Consider the following 17,341-nt stretch of genomic DNA (forward strand, 5'->3'; position numbering starts at 1 on the left):
GTCAAAGAAATAGTTTTCCAGTATGTCCTACAGAATTTAACTATCTTGCGGCTTGGAGGCTGTTCAGGCAAGAAGTTTGCTTTGCAAGATTAAAGTTTACCAGAGACAGATAAAATGAATTACATACACAAAGGAGTGATTGAGGAATCGTGTGGTGGTCCATAAGTTTGGTTGTCTCAGATGGTGGTTTGGCAGGTTCCAATCACAGGTGATGAGGTGGGGAACGATGCTATAAAGGTGCTTACCTTGCAGATTCACCTGTTCACCCCATCTTTAAGTTGCCAGGTTTCCCGAGGTCTGGGAGACCTGCTATCTATGGTAGGAAATAGAATAATAATTAAAATGAAGGGAAGCTGCCTGCTTATCACCCCTTATCCAACTTCCATTTGTAGCAGGTTCAGATACCTTAGATTTCAACCGTCTATCTTTGGAAGTTAGGATTCAATTCTCGAAATATTGACTTTTCATCCAGGTCCTGACATTTACTTTGTGCCATGAGTGATTGTTGATGCAGGTCGATCAGAGTTTGGGCCATTACTAAAGTTTCCCTCCAAGCTTTTAAAATGAGGAACATACCATTTTTTTGACGACAACATCTCAGGCTCCTGTTTTAACATAGGATCATTATCACAAAAGGAGGCCAATCAACCCTTCAAACCCATGCTCATTTTCTGGACCTCACCAATCAGACACATTACACAATTCAATCCCACAGCTCTGTGAGTTCACATCCCTCAATTGCTTCTTCAATTTCCTTCCAAAATCATTTACCATCTCTGCTTTCACTACCTTCCTATCCAGCAAGTTCCAGATTATTACATTGAATACTGCGATAAAATTTCCTCTCAATCTCTTGCCAAGGAGGACAGCCCAACTACCCCACCCACAGTTGTAGCTAAGTTCCCTCGGCTCTGGAGCTATTTTTGTAAATTTCCTCTGCAACCTCTTAAGGACCTTCCTAAATTGTAATGACCAGGACTTGATGCAATACTCCAACTGTGGCCTAACCAGAGCTCGATAAACTTTCAGCAAGACTTCTGTTTATCTCTTACTAATTGTGAAGCCCATGTACTTTGCTAACTGCTCTCCAATGTGTCCTATTACCTTCAAGGATCTATGCTCACGAGTCACCAAGTCCCCATGTCTTTGTTTACTCTTTAGAACTGTGCTATTTAATCAATATTACCTTTCACTATTCTTTCCGTTAAAATGTACTGCCTGAAGCTTCACTGATTAATTTCTATCATTTATCTACCGATTCTACTAAATTAGGTATCAAACGTTGCAGTCAATTGAAATCATCCTTAATGTTAGTCACATCTCCTCTTTGACAAATTTTGAAATTTTGGTTTGTATTCCAAAGTTGTATTAATTCATATCTTATCAAAGAAAGCAGTTATCCAAGTATTGAAACTTGCAGAATACCACTGTCTACCATCCACCTATCTGAACAACAGCTACTCACCATAGCATGCTGTTTCGATCTTACAGCCAACTTTTTATCAAAGCCCTCTGATGGTATTATTCCATGAGTCTGAATTTTGTTAACCTGCCTTTTATCTGCAAAGTTGTTAATTTGTGAATGCAAGAATGACAAGAATATGTTCTATCTGTATGTGTAGGACCCATCATCACCACGAGGCAGTCCTGCACACTCGCCTCGTGAAAATGGCTTGGATAAATCTCGCTTACTCAAGAAGGATGCTTCCAGTAGCCCAGCTTCCACGGCATCTTCTGGCAGCTCCTCATCTCTCAAATCCAAAGAGCTAGGCCATGTGAGTATCAGGTGGAAGCATTTTCAATTAAATTTTGCCAGAAATTATAGAAATCAAATTTGGTTATTACCTTAAAATGCTTTAGAGCAGAAACTACATGATTAGATTAGATTACTTACAGTGTGGAAACAGGCCCTTCGGCCCAACAAGTCCACACTGACCCGCTGAAGCGCAACCCACCCATTCCTGTACATTTACCCCTTTACCTAACACTACGGGCAGTTTAGCATGGCCAATTCACCTGACGTGCACATCTTTGGACTGTGGGAGGAAACCGGAGCACCCGGAGGAAACCCACGCAGACATGGGGAGAATGTGCAAACTCCACACAGTCAGTTGCTTGAGTCGGGAATTGAACCAGGGTCTCTGGCGCTGTGAAGCAGCAGTGCTAACCACTGTGCCACCGTGCCACCCACGACTTCTGTATAACAAGATTAGATGCATCCATAATTGTGGCTATGCAATAAGTTTGCACATGTTTTATTTAGAATAGGGAGTAAAGCATTATGTAAATGCTGTCTTGATATTTGGCTCAGGAAATATTTGATCTAAGTCCTATAAAGATTTAAGAACGAGTCTTGCAGAAGACTATTAAAACTATGCATGCTAAATTGTGTGCATATAGAGTCATAGAGATGTACAGCACGGAAACAGACCCTTTGTTCCAACTCGTCCATGCCAACCAGATATCCTAACCTAATCTAGTCCCATTTGCCAGCACTTGGCCCATATCCCTCTAAACCCTTCCTATTCATTTACCCATCCAGATGCCTTTTATGGTGGCATATAATAAGATAACATTGTGCTGATGACACCTCCTGCTCTTGAACAGTTAACAAATAGATAATTTACAGGTGAAATTTACATGGTTAACATTTTTGAAAAACAGCATACTGGTGAGAGAAAAAACTTGCAGACAGAGACATAATATTATCTACATGTAGTGATTGGAGTCCTTAAAGTCCTTTAAAGTGATTTAACATCTCATTCCTTGCTGCTTTGTGTCTCCAAGCTAGACATACAGATAATCAGTTTTTTTGGGGTCTCTATTGTCTACCTTATAACTTATAATGTGTTTAATGTGTTACAGAGCAGACATTAGAGCAACAAAACAACCAATTTTGATATGTACAGTTTACCAGCACAAAGCAGCACAGAGTGAGGTGTTAGGTCTTTTTGATGGGTTTTCAGGGGTTAATTTGCTATGTGTTTTGAGTAAGCTAACCTATCAAGTTAATTAATCCCTGATAAGTGATTGATTATTGGACCATTATTATCATAACACAGCATCAAATTCAGATATAACTCCACATGCTGATGTTGCCTCTTAATTAGTTTAGGTTAGGTTTGGGTTTTTAAGTGGAGAAAGTGAGGTCTGCAGATGCTGGAGATCAAAGTTGAAACTTTATTGCTGGAACAGCACAGCAGGTCAGGCAGCATCCAGGGAACAGGAGATTCGACGTTTCGGGCATAGGCCCTTCTTCAGGAAGGGTTTTTAAGTGTTTATTAGTGTCTGTTACCTGAGTTGCCAGTGCAAAATTGATCTTTTATGCTCTTGACAGTGTGCATTGTAAAGTATGATTTACACACTGTATATAAATGCAGGATTTTATGATGTATAAGCTTGACTGAAAGAAGGCAACTGTGATCTGAATCATTATGGTTTGTGTGGCCTAAAAGTATGTAAGTGCAACATGCAGCAATGCAATAATTACTACTTTATTTTGCAACCGGAAGTTTTACCCAAGTAATGTCATTTTATATATTTCAAAAGAAGCTAACCTTAAGTTTCCATTTGCAATTTAATCTGAAATCTCAAAGTAGCTGGAAAGTATTCATTCAGAGATGTACATAGATCAGTCATGTAGTAATAGGCTGAATGTTTACAGTGGAATTTTCCCATGCCCAGAGTGATGTGAGCATTGGTGAGAAATGTGGGGACATAGGCAAGAATGAAACAATCTGATTCTTGCCATCAAAAAAACAAATTTCCAAGTTTTTCTTTGAGGTTTCCATGGTGAGATTAGAATCTTGCAGATAAATGGTAACTACCTCATTTTCATGTATATGCATCTCATTAATAACAAACTGTGCCACGTATGTACAGCTTGCAGCTCTCTCCTCCTTTCCTGAGTAGTTAGACAGTGATAATTCTGAATTGAAAGTCAAAAGTTAGCTGGCAGATGCAGCACTCTGCTTCTTATCTTGGCCTTCATTTTAAAATCACCTTCCTAACATGTCTATGAATGCTCCATAGACAGTATCCTCATCTACCTAAGTCAACAGTGACAAACCACCAGTCTCACCACATTATCATGGCCGATTTTCAGTCAACTTAGAAGTAATTTAAGATTTTCGTTTTGGAGCTCAGGGAACCTTTGACATGCATGCTTGTGGTGAATTGCTTTGTGAACAAGGATACATAACCATCTCCTGCAACTACATGTGATTCATCTTAGAGCTCATAGCTATATTTTGTAGCATTAATTCACTTTGCACTTAATTGGAACTACCAGCTTTAGTAAATTTTTTTGCATTCACTTTTGAGACATGGGCATTGCTGTCTGGGCTTGCATTTATTGTCTGTCTCACCTTGCACTTGAGAAGGTAGTTGTGAGTTGCCTTTCAAACCACAGCAGTTCACCTGCTGCTAGAGACAAGTTCCATTCCATTCAATCCAATGACATTGAAGGAACAGTGGTATTTTCCAAGTCAGACTGGTGAATAGCTTGGAGGGGAACTTGCTCATGGTGGTGTTCCCATATATTTGCTTCCCTTGTGTTTTTTTTAGTTGGAAGATTGTCAATTTGAAAGGCGCTGCTTAAGGATCTTTGGTGAATTTCTGCAGTGCATCTTGTAGTGCACACTGCTGCTACTGAACGTCAATGGTGGAGGGTGTGGACATTGTGAATGTGGTGCCAATCAAACAGGCTTCTTGGTCCTAGATGGTTCCAAGTTTCTTAAGTCTAGAAGGAGCTGCATCCAGGCAAGTGGGAATATTCCATTACACTCCTGACTTGTGCATTGTACTTAGTGGAGGAGACCGAATGCAATGTATCCAGATTTGCTGATGATACAAAAAGTGATTGGAGGACATGTTTTGATGAGGTTGTAAAGAATTTGCAAGAGGATATAGATAGGTTGAACAAATAGGCAAAGCCTGACAAATGAAATTTGAAATTTAATGTAAGAAAATGTGAGGTTATGCACTTTGGTAGGCAGAATCAAATGGCAGTATGTTTTTTAATTGGAGAGACAATCCAAGAAGGTACAGCACAAAGGAATTTGGGTCTTTGTGCATGAAATGTAATGAGATAGCGTGCAAGTAATTTAGAAGTATAATAGAATTTTGCCCCTTATTGCGAAGGGGTTGGAGATTAAAAACAGAAAATCCTTGTGACAACTTTTCTAACACCACAGCAGGCTGTTCCTGAGGCTGCACCTGGAGTGCTGTGTATAGTTTTGGTTACCATATTTAAGAGAGGATATACTAGCATTGGAGGAAATTCAAAACAGATTTGTGAGACTGGTTCCTAGGATGAAAGGTCTGACTTATCAATACTGGCTAAACAATTTGAGCCTTTAGCCTTGTGAGGTTAGATGACTGAAAGGTGATCGTATTGAAGCATAAGACTCTGAGGGTACTTCACAGGGGAAAAAAAAGTCTCTAAAATAGTCATGCCAAATTGGAAGACAAATTAGGGCATGTGTAGTCACATTGGGGGCAAAGTGGTATTTTCGGGTTTCATGGTGGAGGTTGCAAGGACATAGGAACATAAGAAACAGGAGCAGGCATAGGCCATTTGGCTCCTCAAACCTGCCCTATAATTCACCCAGATCAATCCTGATTCCCCCAGGTCTCAACTCCTCTTTCAGGCCAGCTCCTTAAAGTCCTTAACAACATGATACTTTGAAAACCGATCTACCGCTTTCTGAAATACTTTCAGTGATCTAGTGTTTACACTAGTGGGGAATCTTGAACTATGAGATGCAGTTACAAAATAAGAGAGCACTCATTTAAAATTAAGATGTGAAAGAAAAATAGAAGCTAGTGAAAGTCTGGAATTCTGTACCCCAGATAGTGTGGACACTAGATCACTGAAAGTATTTCAAGAAGCGGTAGATCGGTTTTCAAAATATCATGTTGTTAAGGACTTTAAGGAGCTAGCCTGAAAGAGGAATTGAGACCTGGGGGAAACAGGATTGATCTGATCAGAATTACAGGGCAGGTTTGAGGAGCCAAATGGCCTATGTCTGCTCCTGTTTCTTATGTTCCTATGTTCTTGTAACCTCCACCATGAAACCCAAAAATACCACTTTGCCCCCAATGTGACTACACATGCCCTAATATGTCTTCCAATTTGGCATGACTATTTTAGAGACTTTTTTTATTCCTGACAGGCTACTGTGATTGCATACAAACATGTTTGTTGAATCAAATTTATCTTAAAAAATGGTGTTGATTCATTTGCCCTTTCCTTTCAGTTCATGGGGTCACTATTGCCTCCTCCAACACCTTTTTTCTAGGCATTGTTCTTTCCCTTCACCAACCCCCTTGAGAGATCAAAACCAGTTAGCCACTTTGGCTCTTATCTGGTGCTGTTATGGGAAAGTGACAATCCAAGCCGGGGTTTCTGATTGCTCAGTACAGAGATCGTGAATTTCCACTCTCAAAAAGTCTTGTTCTCTTCCTAGAACACAAGGCCATAAGACAAATGAACAGACAAAGGCGATTCAGACCATGAAGTTTGCTCTGCCATTCAATGAGATCTTAATTCCTCTTAGTGATGTATGCCTATCTCAGCCTCTGTAGTCCTCTGCAATAAAGAAATTCCCAAATACACTTCTGTCTGAAAGAATAATTTCCTCCTCATCTCTAACTTAAATGGGCATTCTCTTACTCTCCCTTATTCTGGGAGATTAGGAATCTGGTCTCAGACTCTTCCACAAGGAGAAATAACCTTTCAGCATCCACCCTGTCAAGTCACCTAAGAAGCTCATACATTTCAGTAACATCACTTCTCATTCTTCTAAATATGAATGAGTACAGGCCCAACCTACTTAACATCTCCTCACAAGACAGTCCCTCATAGCTGATATCAGCCTGGTGAATATTCTCTGGACTGTCTCTAATGTCAGTATATCTTTCCTTAGATAAGGGGCTTGAAACTGTTCACAGTATTCCCAGCTGTGGTCTGACCATTGCCTTTCGTGTTGGCAAGATTTCCCAATTTTCATACGTACTTTCCTTTGAAATAAATGTCAACATTTCATTTGCTCTCCCTATTACCTGCTGAACTTGTGTGCTAGCATTTTGTGATTTATGCATGAAGGCTCTCAAATTCTTCAGTTCTGTAGTAACTCCTTTTAAATAATAAACCATTCTTTTACCTGCCAAAGTGCATCCCTTTATATTTTTGAACATTAGTTTCGTCTGCCAAATTCTTGCCCACTCATTCAGCCTTTCTATATCACTCTGCAGACTCTGTACTATCTTTACCTCATGCCTTCCCACCTATTTTTGTGTTCTCTGCGAATTTGACAGAACTTCGCCACAAGGACCAGTGTTGGGTCTAATCTTTTTCGTTATTTATATAAATGATTTGAATGTGAGCATAAGAGGTATAGTTAGTAAGTTTGCAGGTGACACCAAAATTGGAGGTGTAGCGGACAGAGAAAAAAGTTACCGCAGAGTACAGCAGATCAGATGAGTTAATGGGCTGAGGAGAGGCAGATGGAGTTTAATTTAGATCAATGCAAGGTTCTCCATTTTGGGAAAACAAATCTTAGCAGGAGTTATGCACATAAGTCCTAGGGAGTGTTGCTGACCAAAGAGACCTTGGAACCAGGTTCGTAGCTTCTTGAAGTAGGGTCGCAAGTAGGTAGGATAGTGAAGAAGGCATTTGGTACGTTTTCCTTTATAGGTCAGAGTATTGAGTACATGAGTTGGGAAGTTATGTTGCGGCGGTACAGGACATTGGTTAGGCCACCTTTGGAATATTGCGTGCAATTCTGGCCTCCTTCCTATTGGTAGTGTTCAGAAAAGATTTACAAGGATGTTGCAAGAGTTGGAGGATTTGATCTATAGGGAGAAGTTGAACAGGCTGGGGCTGTTTTCCCTGGAGCATCTGAGATTGAGTGGTGACCTTATAGAGATTTATAAAATCCTGAGGGGCATGAGGGATAGGATAAATAGACAAAGTCTTTTCCCTGGGAGGGCTGAGTCCAGACCTAGAAGGCATAGGTTTAGTGAGAGGGGAAAGATAGAAAAGGGACCTAAGGGGCAACCTTTTCACGCAGAGGGTGATACATGCATGGAATGGGCTGCCAGAGGAAGTGGTGGAGGTTGGTACAATTACAATATTTAAAAGGCATCTGGATGGGTCTATGAATAGGAAGAGTTTGGAGGGATCTGGGCCAGGTGCTGGCAGGTGGAACTAGATTGGGTTGGGATATCAGGTTGGTATGGATGAGTTAGACCGAAAGGTCTGTTTCCGTACTGTACATCTCTATGACTCGATTACTCTACATTGACTTTCCTCATCCAAGTCATTTATATATTGTTAATAGCTGTTGTTTCAGCACTGATTCCTGTGACACTCCACTCGTTACGGATTGCCACCCTTTATCCGAACTCTCTGTCTTCTATTTGTAGCTAATCGTCTATCCTTGTCAACGTACTACCTCCAAAACCCAACATCTTTTTAAGTAGCCTAGCATGTGGTATCAAATGTCTTCTGGAAATCAAATATTTTGCATCCATTGCTTCATCTTTATCTACCTTACTTGTTACCTCCTCAAAGAACTCTAATCAATTTGTCGGACTTGATTTCCCCTTTATGAATCGTGCTGATTGAGCTTGATCATTTTATGTTTTCAAAACGCTCCGCTATTATATCTCTTACAATAGATTCTTAATGTTTTCCCAATAACCGATGTTAAACTAATTGGCCTTACATTTATCTGTTTTTTTTTTGTCTCCTACCTTTTTAAATAAGGGTATTACATTGGTAGTAGTTTTAGGTAAAACTAGAAATCATTAATTGTGTCCAGTTCACCCTTTTGAAAAAAGATCTTTGCAGCATTTCTAAGCTCCGAGCTTTCCTGACTTGTTGTATCCACTCTAGTCAAGGAATGTTGAGGGCAATAGCTATCCTGCTCAACTTTTCAAAGAAAAACTTTGTTCTTTTTTACGAAGCATGCGGCCAATGTATGTTTTGAAATTGAATTAATATTATAATCATTGGAATAACTTTTACACTTTGAAACCTGACTTTGCAGCATGAAAAGACCGGCACCCCAGTGATGAAATCCAGTACCCCAACTCCGCGAGGTGATGTGCCAACTCCGGGCACAAGTGCATCTTCAGGACCACGTCCGGGCCTCTGCAAACCTCCAGGATTGGACTCATTACGTAAATCGTCTATAATCTATCTTTCTTTGTGTACAAATGGTGAAGCATTTGATAAATGTTCCTTTTTTCATTTTTAGAGTAGTCTTGTTCATATTCAAAGTCTAATTAAAGAAGGGAATGCTGTGGAGCAGCATGTCACATTAATTTAAATTGCCAACACTTTGAGCCAATTCAGCAGATCTATATTTTGAAAGTGTTTCTGTATTTATGATTAGTTGTAAACTGTCCTGCAAGAATAAAAATTTTAGCAATGTAAGGTGTAGGTTTATCTTTGAATCTTAACCATAATCCACATTGGGCAAATTTTTTTAAAAAAGTAACCCTTTTTCACAATTACTTTATAGCCTCAGCATTAAGGCCGCCCTTGGCAGTACCAGGACCTTATCCTTCACCTTTTGGGATAGTGCCTCATTCCGGTATCAATGGAGATCTGAACAGCCCAGGAGGATATCCAGGCTTGCACAATATCTCACCTCAGATGAGTGCTGCAGCAGCAGCAGCAGTTGTTGCTTATGCGCGACCCCCTATGGTAAGTCATGGATCACACACAATCACAAAGTTAGTTGACTTCATTAAGTAAATGAAAAGGTAGCAATAGTAGAAGATTGACTGCAGATCTGTAGGTTGTCTTCTTGCTATATAAGATGTTTATCAGATCCCTTTGAAAACTACAGTTTGGATTAAATAAATTATTTCATTTTTAAGGTGGTTTTGTGTGACATGAACTTTAATTATGAGGAAATGTTGAGGATATTAGCAATCATTTCTTTTACAAAATGAACACACACTTAAAACTCACTAAACGAGATTTTAAATTTAATGGCATCATTAACAAGAAAAAGCAATTTGGAAGACAAAAATGTTGCTAAACCAATGAAAGATATTAAATAAGAATAACCCAAAGACGTGGAGCTAAGGTTTATTTTAAGAAGAGCTAAGTTGGCAGAAGGCTAATGCTTGGAGACTTTGGGAAGAGACCAAGATGGATCATCCATTCAGCAATTATGGCTGAGGATTTCTGTAAACACTTCCGCCTTGTTTTTTTTTCCAATGAAGTGCCAGGCTGCCCATCATTTAGGATGGGAATTTTCCTGACTCTTTCTGCTCCAGCATGTTGTTTAATTCTCTCCTATTTCAAATCTAACTTTAGACATACCTACGTTACATAGATCACAGCAGTTCACGAATCACGTAGAAACCATAGAAGCGCAGAACACTTACAACACAGAGAACACGTTTAGCCCATTGTGTCTGCACTGGCTGAATAAACTGGAAGCCCATTTTAATCCCACTTAACAACACTTGTTCCCTAGCCTTACAGGTTTCAGCACTTCAAGTGCAGATTCAGATTCCTTTTAAATGAATTGAGTGTTTCTTCCTCAACTAACAAACTGGATAGCGATTTCCAGACACCTCTGGGTAAAAAAATCTTTCCTCATGTCCACACTCATCCTTTTGCCAAACACTTAAATCTGTGTCCCCTGGTAAGTTATGTCTCCACTGGGTAATAAGTTTCCATCGCCTTCTCAAAGCCAGTTGGATTAGGGCAAAAACGATGTATACATCCCGTGAATGAAATGAATTAAGGAATGCATGCATGAATGAATAAATAAACAAATAAATTATGACTGGATATGGGAGGAAAAGTTTGAATTAATCTATTGCTTGTGGTTTCACTGTTTAACATGCATTGAGGCTTGTGTTATAGCTTTACCAGATTGGTATTTCTTTTCTCTAGGTATGTGTGGTGCTGCTTTGGCAAACTATTCTACATTTCTTGTTGATCTCTAGCTTAATGGTAATGGCAAAGTGAGAGATTTGCCAGACAGAGACTGTAGATTGTCACCAATTTATTTTGTCTGTTGATGGGCCACTCCAACTCATGGGTGTTCAGTTTTATTTTGCTATATCTGTTCTGAATCTTTGCCACTTAACACCATGTTAGTATCCCAGAAAATGACAGGAGTTCATGGTATGAAGGCATGATTTTGTTTCTAAAGGGCTATGTTGAGGACCAGACCAAATCCCCTTAATTCCCATTTGGAGGGAAGGTCTTGTGAGAGACTTGGGTGTGTTCTCATTGGAAAGAAGAAGGCTAAGAGGGGATTTGATAGAGACATACAAGATGATCAGAAGATTAGATAGGATAGACAGTGGAAGTCTTTTTCCTAAGATGATGACATTAGCTTGTATGAGGGGGCATAGCTACAAATTGAGGGGTGATAGATTTATGGCAGATGTCAGAGGCAAGTTATTTTACTCAGAGAGTGATAAGGGCGTGGAGTGCCCTGCCTGCCAATGTAGTTAAGTCAGCCATATCAGGGGCATTTAAACAATCCTTGAATAAGCACATGGATGATGATGGGATAGTGTAGGAGGGGTGGATTTGGTTAGTTCACAGATCGGCGCAACATAGAGGGCCAAAGGGCCTGTTCTGTGCTGTATTGTTCTGTGTTCTAAAAATCTAACAAGGAGGTTCCCAGATCCTAATTTTATATCTAATTTAAGACAAATGTAAAGTGCTGTATTCCAGATGTGATTCGATTCTTACAGCACAGTTAAATACAAATAAACAAAGTAGAATTGGCCTACCTTTATTGAAATAATTAATAAAATAATATCTTATTTAACTGCTAATCATTAACTGTTCCAATATAGCAGCATCACATAAACGCACCATTGGCAAAAGCTAATTCAGCAAAGCAGATTTTCTCAGGTGCCATCTCCTGTACAGTCCAGGACAAAGGAACACCAAAAGAAAAATAATCCAGCAAAAGAGAGAGAACTCAAGCTTTTTACTACAATGGAGAGAACACTGTATCAGCTCTAAAAGCCCCAACTCGAAGCAAAACTTAAACTAACCCTGGCTCTGTGACAGCCTGACTCTATCCACCCATGTCTCTTTTGTCTAATTTTAAAGAAAGACTCGGGGAGCTCAAAGCTGTTTATCCACTGCTTTTGACACAGACATTTTTTCACCACTGTGGCAATACATCTCTGCAAGAGAAATAACACAAAATAAACCTCTTTTAAAGGGACAGTACTCTTGCAAATATGTTGTGATCATTCCTACCAATACTGTCAAGAAAAAAGCCTGAGTGACCGGTAATTTGGTGGGAATTAAATCAAATAGCTTTTTCTTCTGTTGGTTCTCTGTACAGGCCCTATCCAGCAGCCACAGCAGTCAAAACCTGGCCAGCTCAGTCAACAACAGAGCTACTGTGTCACTTTTAAGTGGAGAGCATCAATAGTCCCAAGTGCATTCTGCTTCTTGCTACACTTAATGTTTCTTAACTGGTGTGGTGTTTGATTTACAAGCTGCCATACAGTGTCGGTGACAATAAGCAAGAGTTTCCTGTCTATATGTAAACTTTCCAGGGAAGACATAGAATGTAGGGAATTAGATGGTGACATCTTGAAAAAGGTCTATGTTACAAAGGAGAAAGTGCTGGATGTCTTGAAATGCATAGAAGTGGATAAATCCCCAGGACCTGATCAGGTGTACCCTAGAACTCTGTGGGAAGCTATGGAAGCGATTGCTGGGTCCCTTGCTGAGATATTTGTATCACCAATAGTCACAGGTGAGATGCCAGAAGATTGGAGGTTGGCTAACGTGGTGCCACTATTTAAGAAGGGTGGTAAGGAGGATTCGGGGCACAATAGACCAGTGAGCTTAACACCTTTGGTGGTGAGCAAGTTGTTGGAGGGAATCCTGAGGGACAGGATGCACATGTATTTGGAACGGCAAGAACTGATTAAGGATAGTCAACATGGCTTTGTGCTTGGGAAATCATGTCTCACAAACTTGATTGAGTTTTTGAAGAAGTAATATTGAGGATTGATGATGGCAGCGCGGTAGATGTGATCTAAATGGACTTCAGTAAGGCATTCAACAAGGTTCCCCATGGGAGACTGATTAGCAAGGTTAGATCTCATGACATACAGGGAGAACTAGCCATGTGGATACAGAACTGGCTCAAAAGTAGAAGCCAGAGGGTGGTGGTGGAGGGTCATTTTTCAGATTGGAGGCCTGTGACCAGTGGAGTGCCACAAGGATCGGTGCTGGGTCCACTACTTTTCATCATTTATATAAATGATTTGGATGTAAGCATAAGAGGTATAGTTAGTAAGTTTGCAGATGACGTCAAAATTGGAGGTATAGTGGACAGCAAAAAAGGTTACCCTGGATAACAACGGGATCTTGATCAGATGGACCAATGGGCTGAAGAGTAGCAGATGGAGTTTAGTTTAGATAAATGTGAGGTGCTGCATTTTGGGAAAGCAAATCTTAGCAGGACTTATACCGTTAATGGTATGGTCCTAGGGAGTGTTGCTGATCAAAAGACCTTGGAGTACAGGTTCATAGCTCTCTAACAATAGAGTTGCAGGTAGATAGGATAGTGAAGAAGGTGTTTGGTATGCTTTCATTTATTGGTCAAAGTATTGAGTACAGGAGTTGGGAAGTCATGTTGCGGCTGTACAGGACATTGGTTAGGCCACTTTTGGAATATTTTGCATCTAATTCTAGTCTCCTTCCTATCTGAAAGATGTTGTGAAACTTGAAAGGGTTCAGAAAAGATTTACAAGGATTTGAGCTATAGGGAGTGGTTGAATATGCTAGGGCTGTTTTCCTTGGAGCATCGGAGGCTGAGGTGTGACCTTATGGAGGTTTATAAAATCATGAGGGACATGGATAGGGTAAATATTCAAGGTGTTTTCCCTGGGGTGGGGGAGTCCAGAACTAGAGAGCATAGTCTTAGGGTGACAGGGGAAAGATATAAAAGAGATCGAAGGGGCAACTTCTTCACGCAGAGGGTGGTGTGTGTATGGAATGGGCTGGTAGTGGTAGGGGCTAGTACAATTGCAATATTTAAAAGGCATCTGGATGGGTATATGAATAGGAAGATTTGGAGGGATATGAGCCAGGTGCTGGCAGTTGGGACTAGATTGGGTTGGGATATCTGGTCAGCATGGATGAGTTGGACCGAAGGGTCTGTTTCTATGCTGTATATCTCTATGACTCTTAATGCTTTGAGACTTCTTGGGTTTTTGAGCTCCTAAGGTCACATCTTCTTAGCTGATTATCCTTGAAACATAATCTCTGATGGGACTATTCTACCAGTGGACCAGAATAGATCCAGGTATGCTGATGGAGATGTCTGGGACATTGGTTCAAAGACTTAATTCTGAGAGTATGAATATTTAGGCACAGGCCCCAACAGGTTAGTGAGAACTTTTCAGGGTTGATTGGGTTGGTTGTGCTTTTGTCATGTCCAGTGCCAGGTTGATGCCACTGGTCCATCCTAATTCATTCTTAGGTATTTTCCTAATGGCTAACTACAACTAAGTGACTTACTAGGCTATATTCATATTACTCTCGATCTGGAGTTATGTTTATGCTAAACTGTGCAAGGTCAGCAGACTTTCATCTCTGAAGGATACTTGCCAACCAAGTGGGTTTGACAACAATCTGATTATTTCAAAGTAACCACTACTAACCACACTAGCTTTTAACCCAGATTTATTCAATCAACTGAATGCAAATTCCCCAGCTGCCATGATTGGATTTGATTTCATGCAGTTCCCGCTTGTTCAAGTCTAAATTTAAGAATCATTTCTACATAAATGAGCTAAGTAGTTCCAATATGAATAATGGATGATTTGTCTTGGTCATAATTCATAATGAAATTGTAAATTTCTTACTAGAACACACAGAAATTTTAACATCGCTATGAAGAGGTGGCATACCAAAGTTGCACTATAATCGAAATCACAACCACATGCAGTACAAAGAGTAAAAGAGTCTTGAAGGAGTACTCTTGTACCTGTTTCACTGTTGGAGTTAACTCTAGTTTAATGTCCGAACAGTTTTAGAAAATACTAGGGTGCCACTTTTATAAATCTGTCTACAGATGATTTAAAAGTTGATAGCATGAACATTGCATTAGCTAAGTAAATCAGCTTAACATTGTGGTGAGAGGAGCACGTATGTTTACGTGTTTACATTGAATCCTTGTTTAGGAAGAAACATTAGAATTCCAGACAGGCGTTGTAACCTGTAATACACTATAAATGAAAGGATTTGAGATGAGTGAGAAAGATGAGAGAAGGAAAAGGGACTGCAGATTCCTTTAAGGTTTAATGTATTGTTTTGACTGTTATTGAAAATATCTATAAAGCAAAATCTCTGAATCCCCCATGACTAACTGACAAGTTTAATGTTCTAGTTCTAAGACTTTTTGGTTCGAGGTTTTGATTGTAATAAACAGAAAACTTGCCAGTTGGTAAACTGAGTAACAAAGTACCAGACACACAAGTTCTTAAAAAAACATCAAATATGTTGGTGATAATGCAGCGCAGTATTAAGCATCTTTAACAATTTGCTGTGGGCTTTTTTTGTAACAGTAATCATGAAATAAATTACAGAGCAATTTAAAAATAATGAAATATTTTCAATTGAGGCTAGACTGTTCAAGATGACAGGCTCAACGCAAATGAAATATTGCTTGCAAAGATTAATTCTTCAATCAATAAAAAGCAGGGAATGAATTTCCTCAGGGTTTATCTGACTCCTCCTTATGTACTTAAGAGAGAATCATTTCGGAGAGAATCAATAATTTTAGCTGTCTCGGTTCATTAGAACAGGAAGAAGAAAGACAATTGACCCCAAAGTATTAACTTTTTATTTCTCTCCCTATACATGCTGTCTGGTCATTTCCAGTTTTTAATTCAGACGTCCAGTAGGAACAATGTTTGGCTTTAATAATATTCTCAACTTGTATTCTCAGTACATTATGCAAAGACAATAAGTAACAACCTTTATCCATTTTGTCCGCCCCTTATTGGTTTCCTTCAATAAGACTTTTAAAAATTTCTGATTTTTTGTGATGAGCTAGATTTAAACGTATCTTTATGATTTCTCTTTGTGGGTATGATTAGTACGCCAATTTGAAAATAAAGCTAGAGGTGACAGTGTTTGTAATCTAATCTTTTTTTCTCTTGAGGTGATAATTGTTTTCACAGTTCTTAAATCATGCAATTATTTCACAAGAAATAACTTGCTTGTAACATCAAATTGAAGTTATATATCATGTGCTCTTAAATAAACTTTCGTCTTGCTATTTGGAATTGTATTAGACTAGTGCTTCAGTTTTTTGGTAGTGTCATAAATTCTTTTGAGATGAATTTACATTTCTTGCAAAACTTCTCTCTCCTCTTCAAACATGGTGGCAAATGCTGCAACACCATTCCATAGTTTCTCATAACAAACTGGTGCCTTCTCAAATGGCTGCTCTTCAGGACCCTATGTAACATAAATTGGCATAACAGACACTACAGCTGAGCTTAATCAAAGTTCACCTGAATTTTCATGTGTCCTTATTTTCGAACAGGATGTAGTGGCTAATCATTAATAGTAGCAAACCTTACCGCTTCCATCCCTGAAAATAAAGATGCTGAGACTGACATGATGATAAGGCAGGTAACAAAAACGTAAGAGTCATTTTCGTTATTGTTTCCCAGATTGGATTGGGTGAGGGGAGACAAGTGTGTTTCAATTCTTGCTACTGTTGACGGAAGCATTGTTTTTTTACATTTGATGAAAAGAACCTTGCTTATGGATGCAGAACGCAACTAAGAATGGGCTTTGTTGTTTTCTTTTGTTCTTTGCGGTGTTAGGGACCAGGCCAGAACCCTTCAAAACATTTCAAGGAAGTAGCCCAGACCCTAACGTTGCTAGTTGTTTTAAGCAGGTGTTCCAAGGGTGATGCAGCTGGCCCAACCACTTAGCTTTAAACAAAAGTGAATTTATTTGCAAGATTACCAAATGAATCACAAACAAAAGGGAACAGAATATAGAATAACTTCACCTATGCGAAAACACAACTTAATGATGCTGTTCCAAATACTTGCAACAATCCCCATAAACACCCCTTGACAAAAAAGGAAAAATCAAAACAAGGTTTTACAGGGGAAGAGAGAGAGAGAAATGGCAGAGAGATTCAGCATGGAACACCTTCTTCCATATAACTGTTCCTTTGACTATCAGCCTCAAAAAAAAAAGCTAGTGGCCCTCAACAGTTAGACTGCTAAAACCAAAACCCAAACCAAACCAGAGTAAAGCTGAGTTGGGAGAATTGGCCACTCCCTTTTC

At 39.4% G+C, this 17,341-nt stretch overlaps 1 protein-coding gene across 5 annotated transcripts in view; it reads left to right on the forward strand.

Moving 5' to 3' along the window:
• Positions 1–17,341, forward strand: part of LOC122561196 (transducin-like enhancer protein 1) — a 117,020-nt gene that overhangs the window by 85,636 nt on the left and 14,043 nt on the right. For all 5 annotated transcript variants that reach the window (XM_043712770.2, XM_043712788.2, XM_043712804.2 and 2 more), the window contains 3 exons: positions 1,623–1,775; positions 9,057–9,189; positions 9,534–9,718. In XM_043712770.2, coding sequence (XP_043568705.1) covers positions 1,623–1,775; positions 9,057–9,189; positions 9,534–9,718 — 471 coding nt within the window. The remainder of the gene's footprint in view (positions 1–1,622; positions 1,776–9,056; positions 9,190–9,533; positions 9,719–17,341) is intronic.

The sequence above is a fragment of the Chiloscyllium plagiosum genome, unplaced genomic scaffold (genome assembly GCF_037043375.1).
Source record: "Chiloscyllium plagiosum isolate Xiang-an unplaced genomic scaffold, Cpla_swu_hap1 HiC_scaffold_2, whole genome shotgun sequence".
NCBI classification, from domain to species: Eukaryota; Metazoa; Chordata; class Chondrichthyes; order Orectolobiformes; family Hemiscylliidae; genus Chiloscyllium; species Chiloscyllium plagiosum.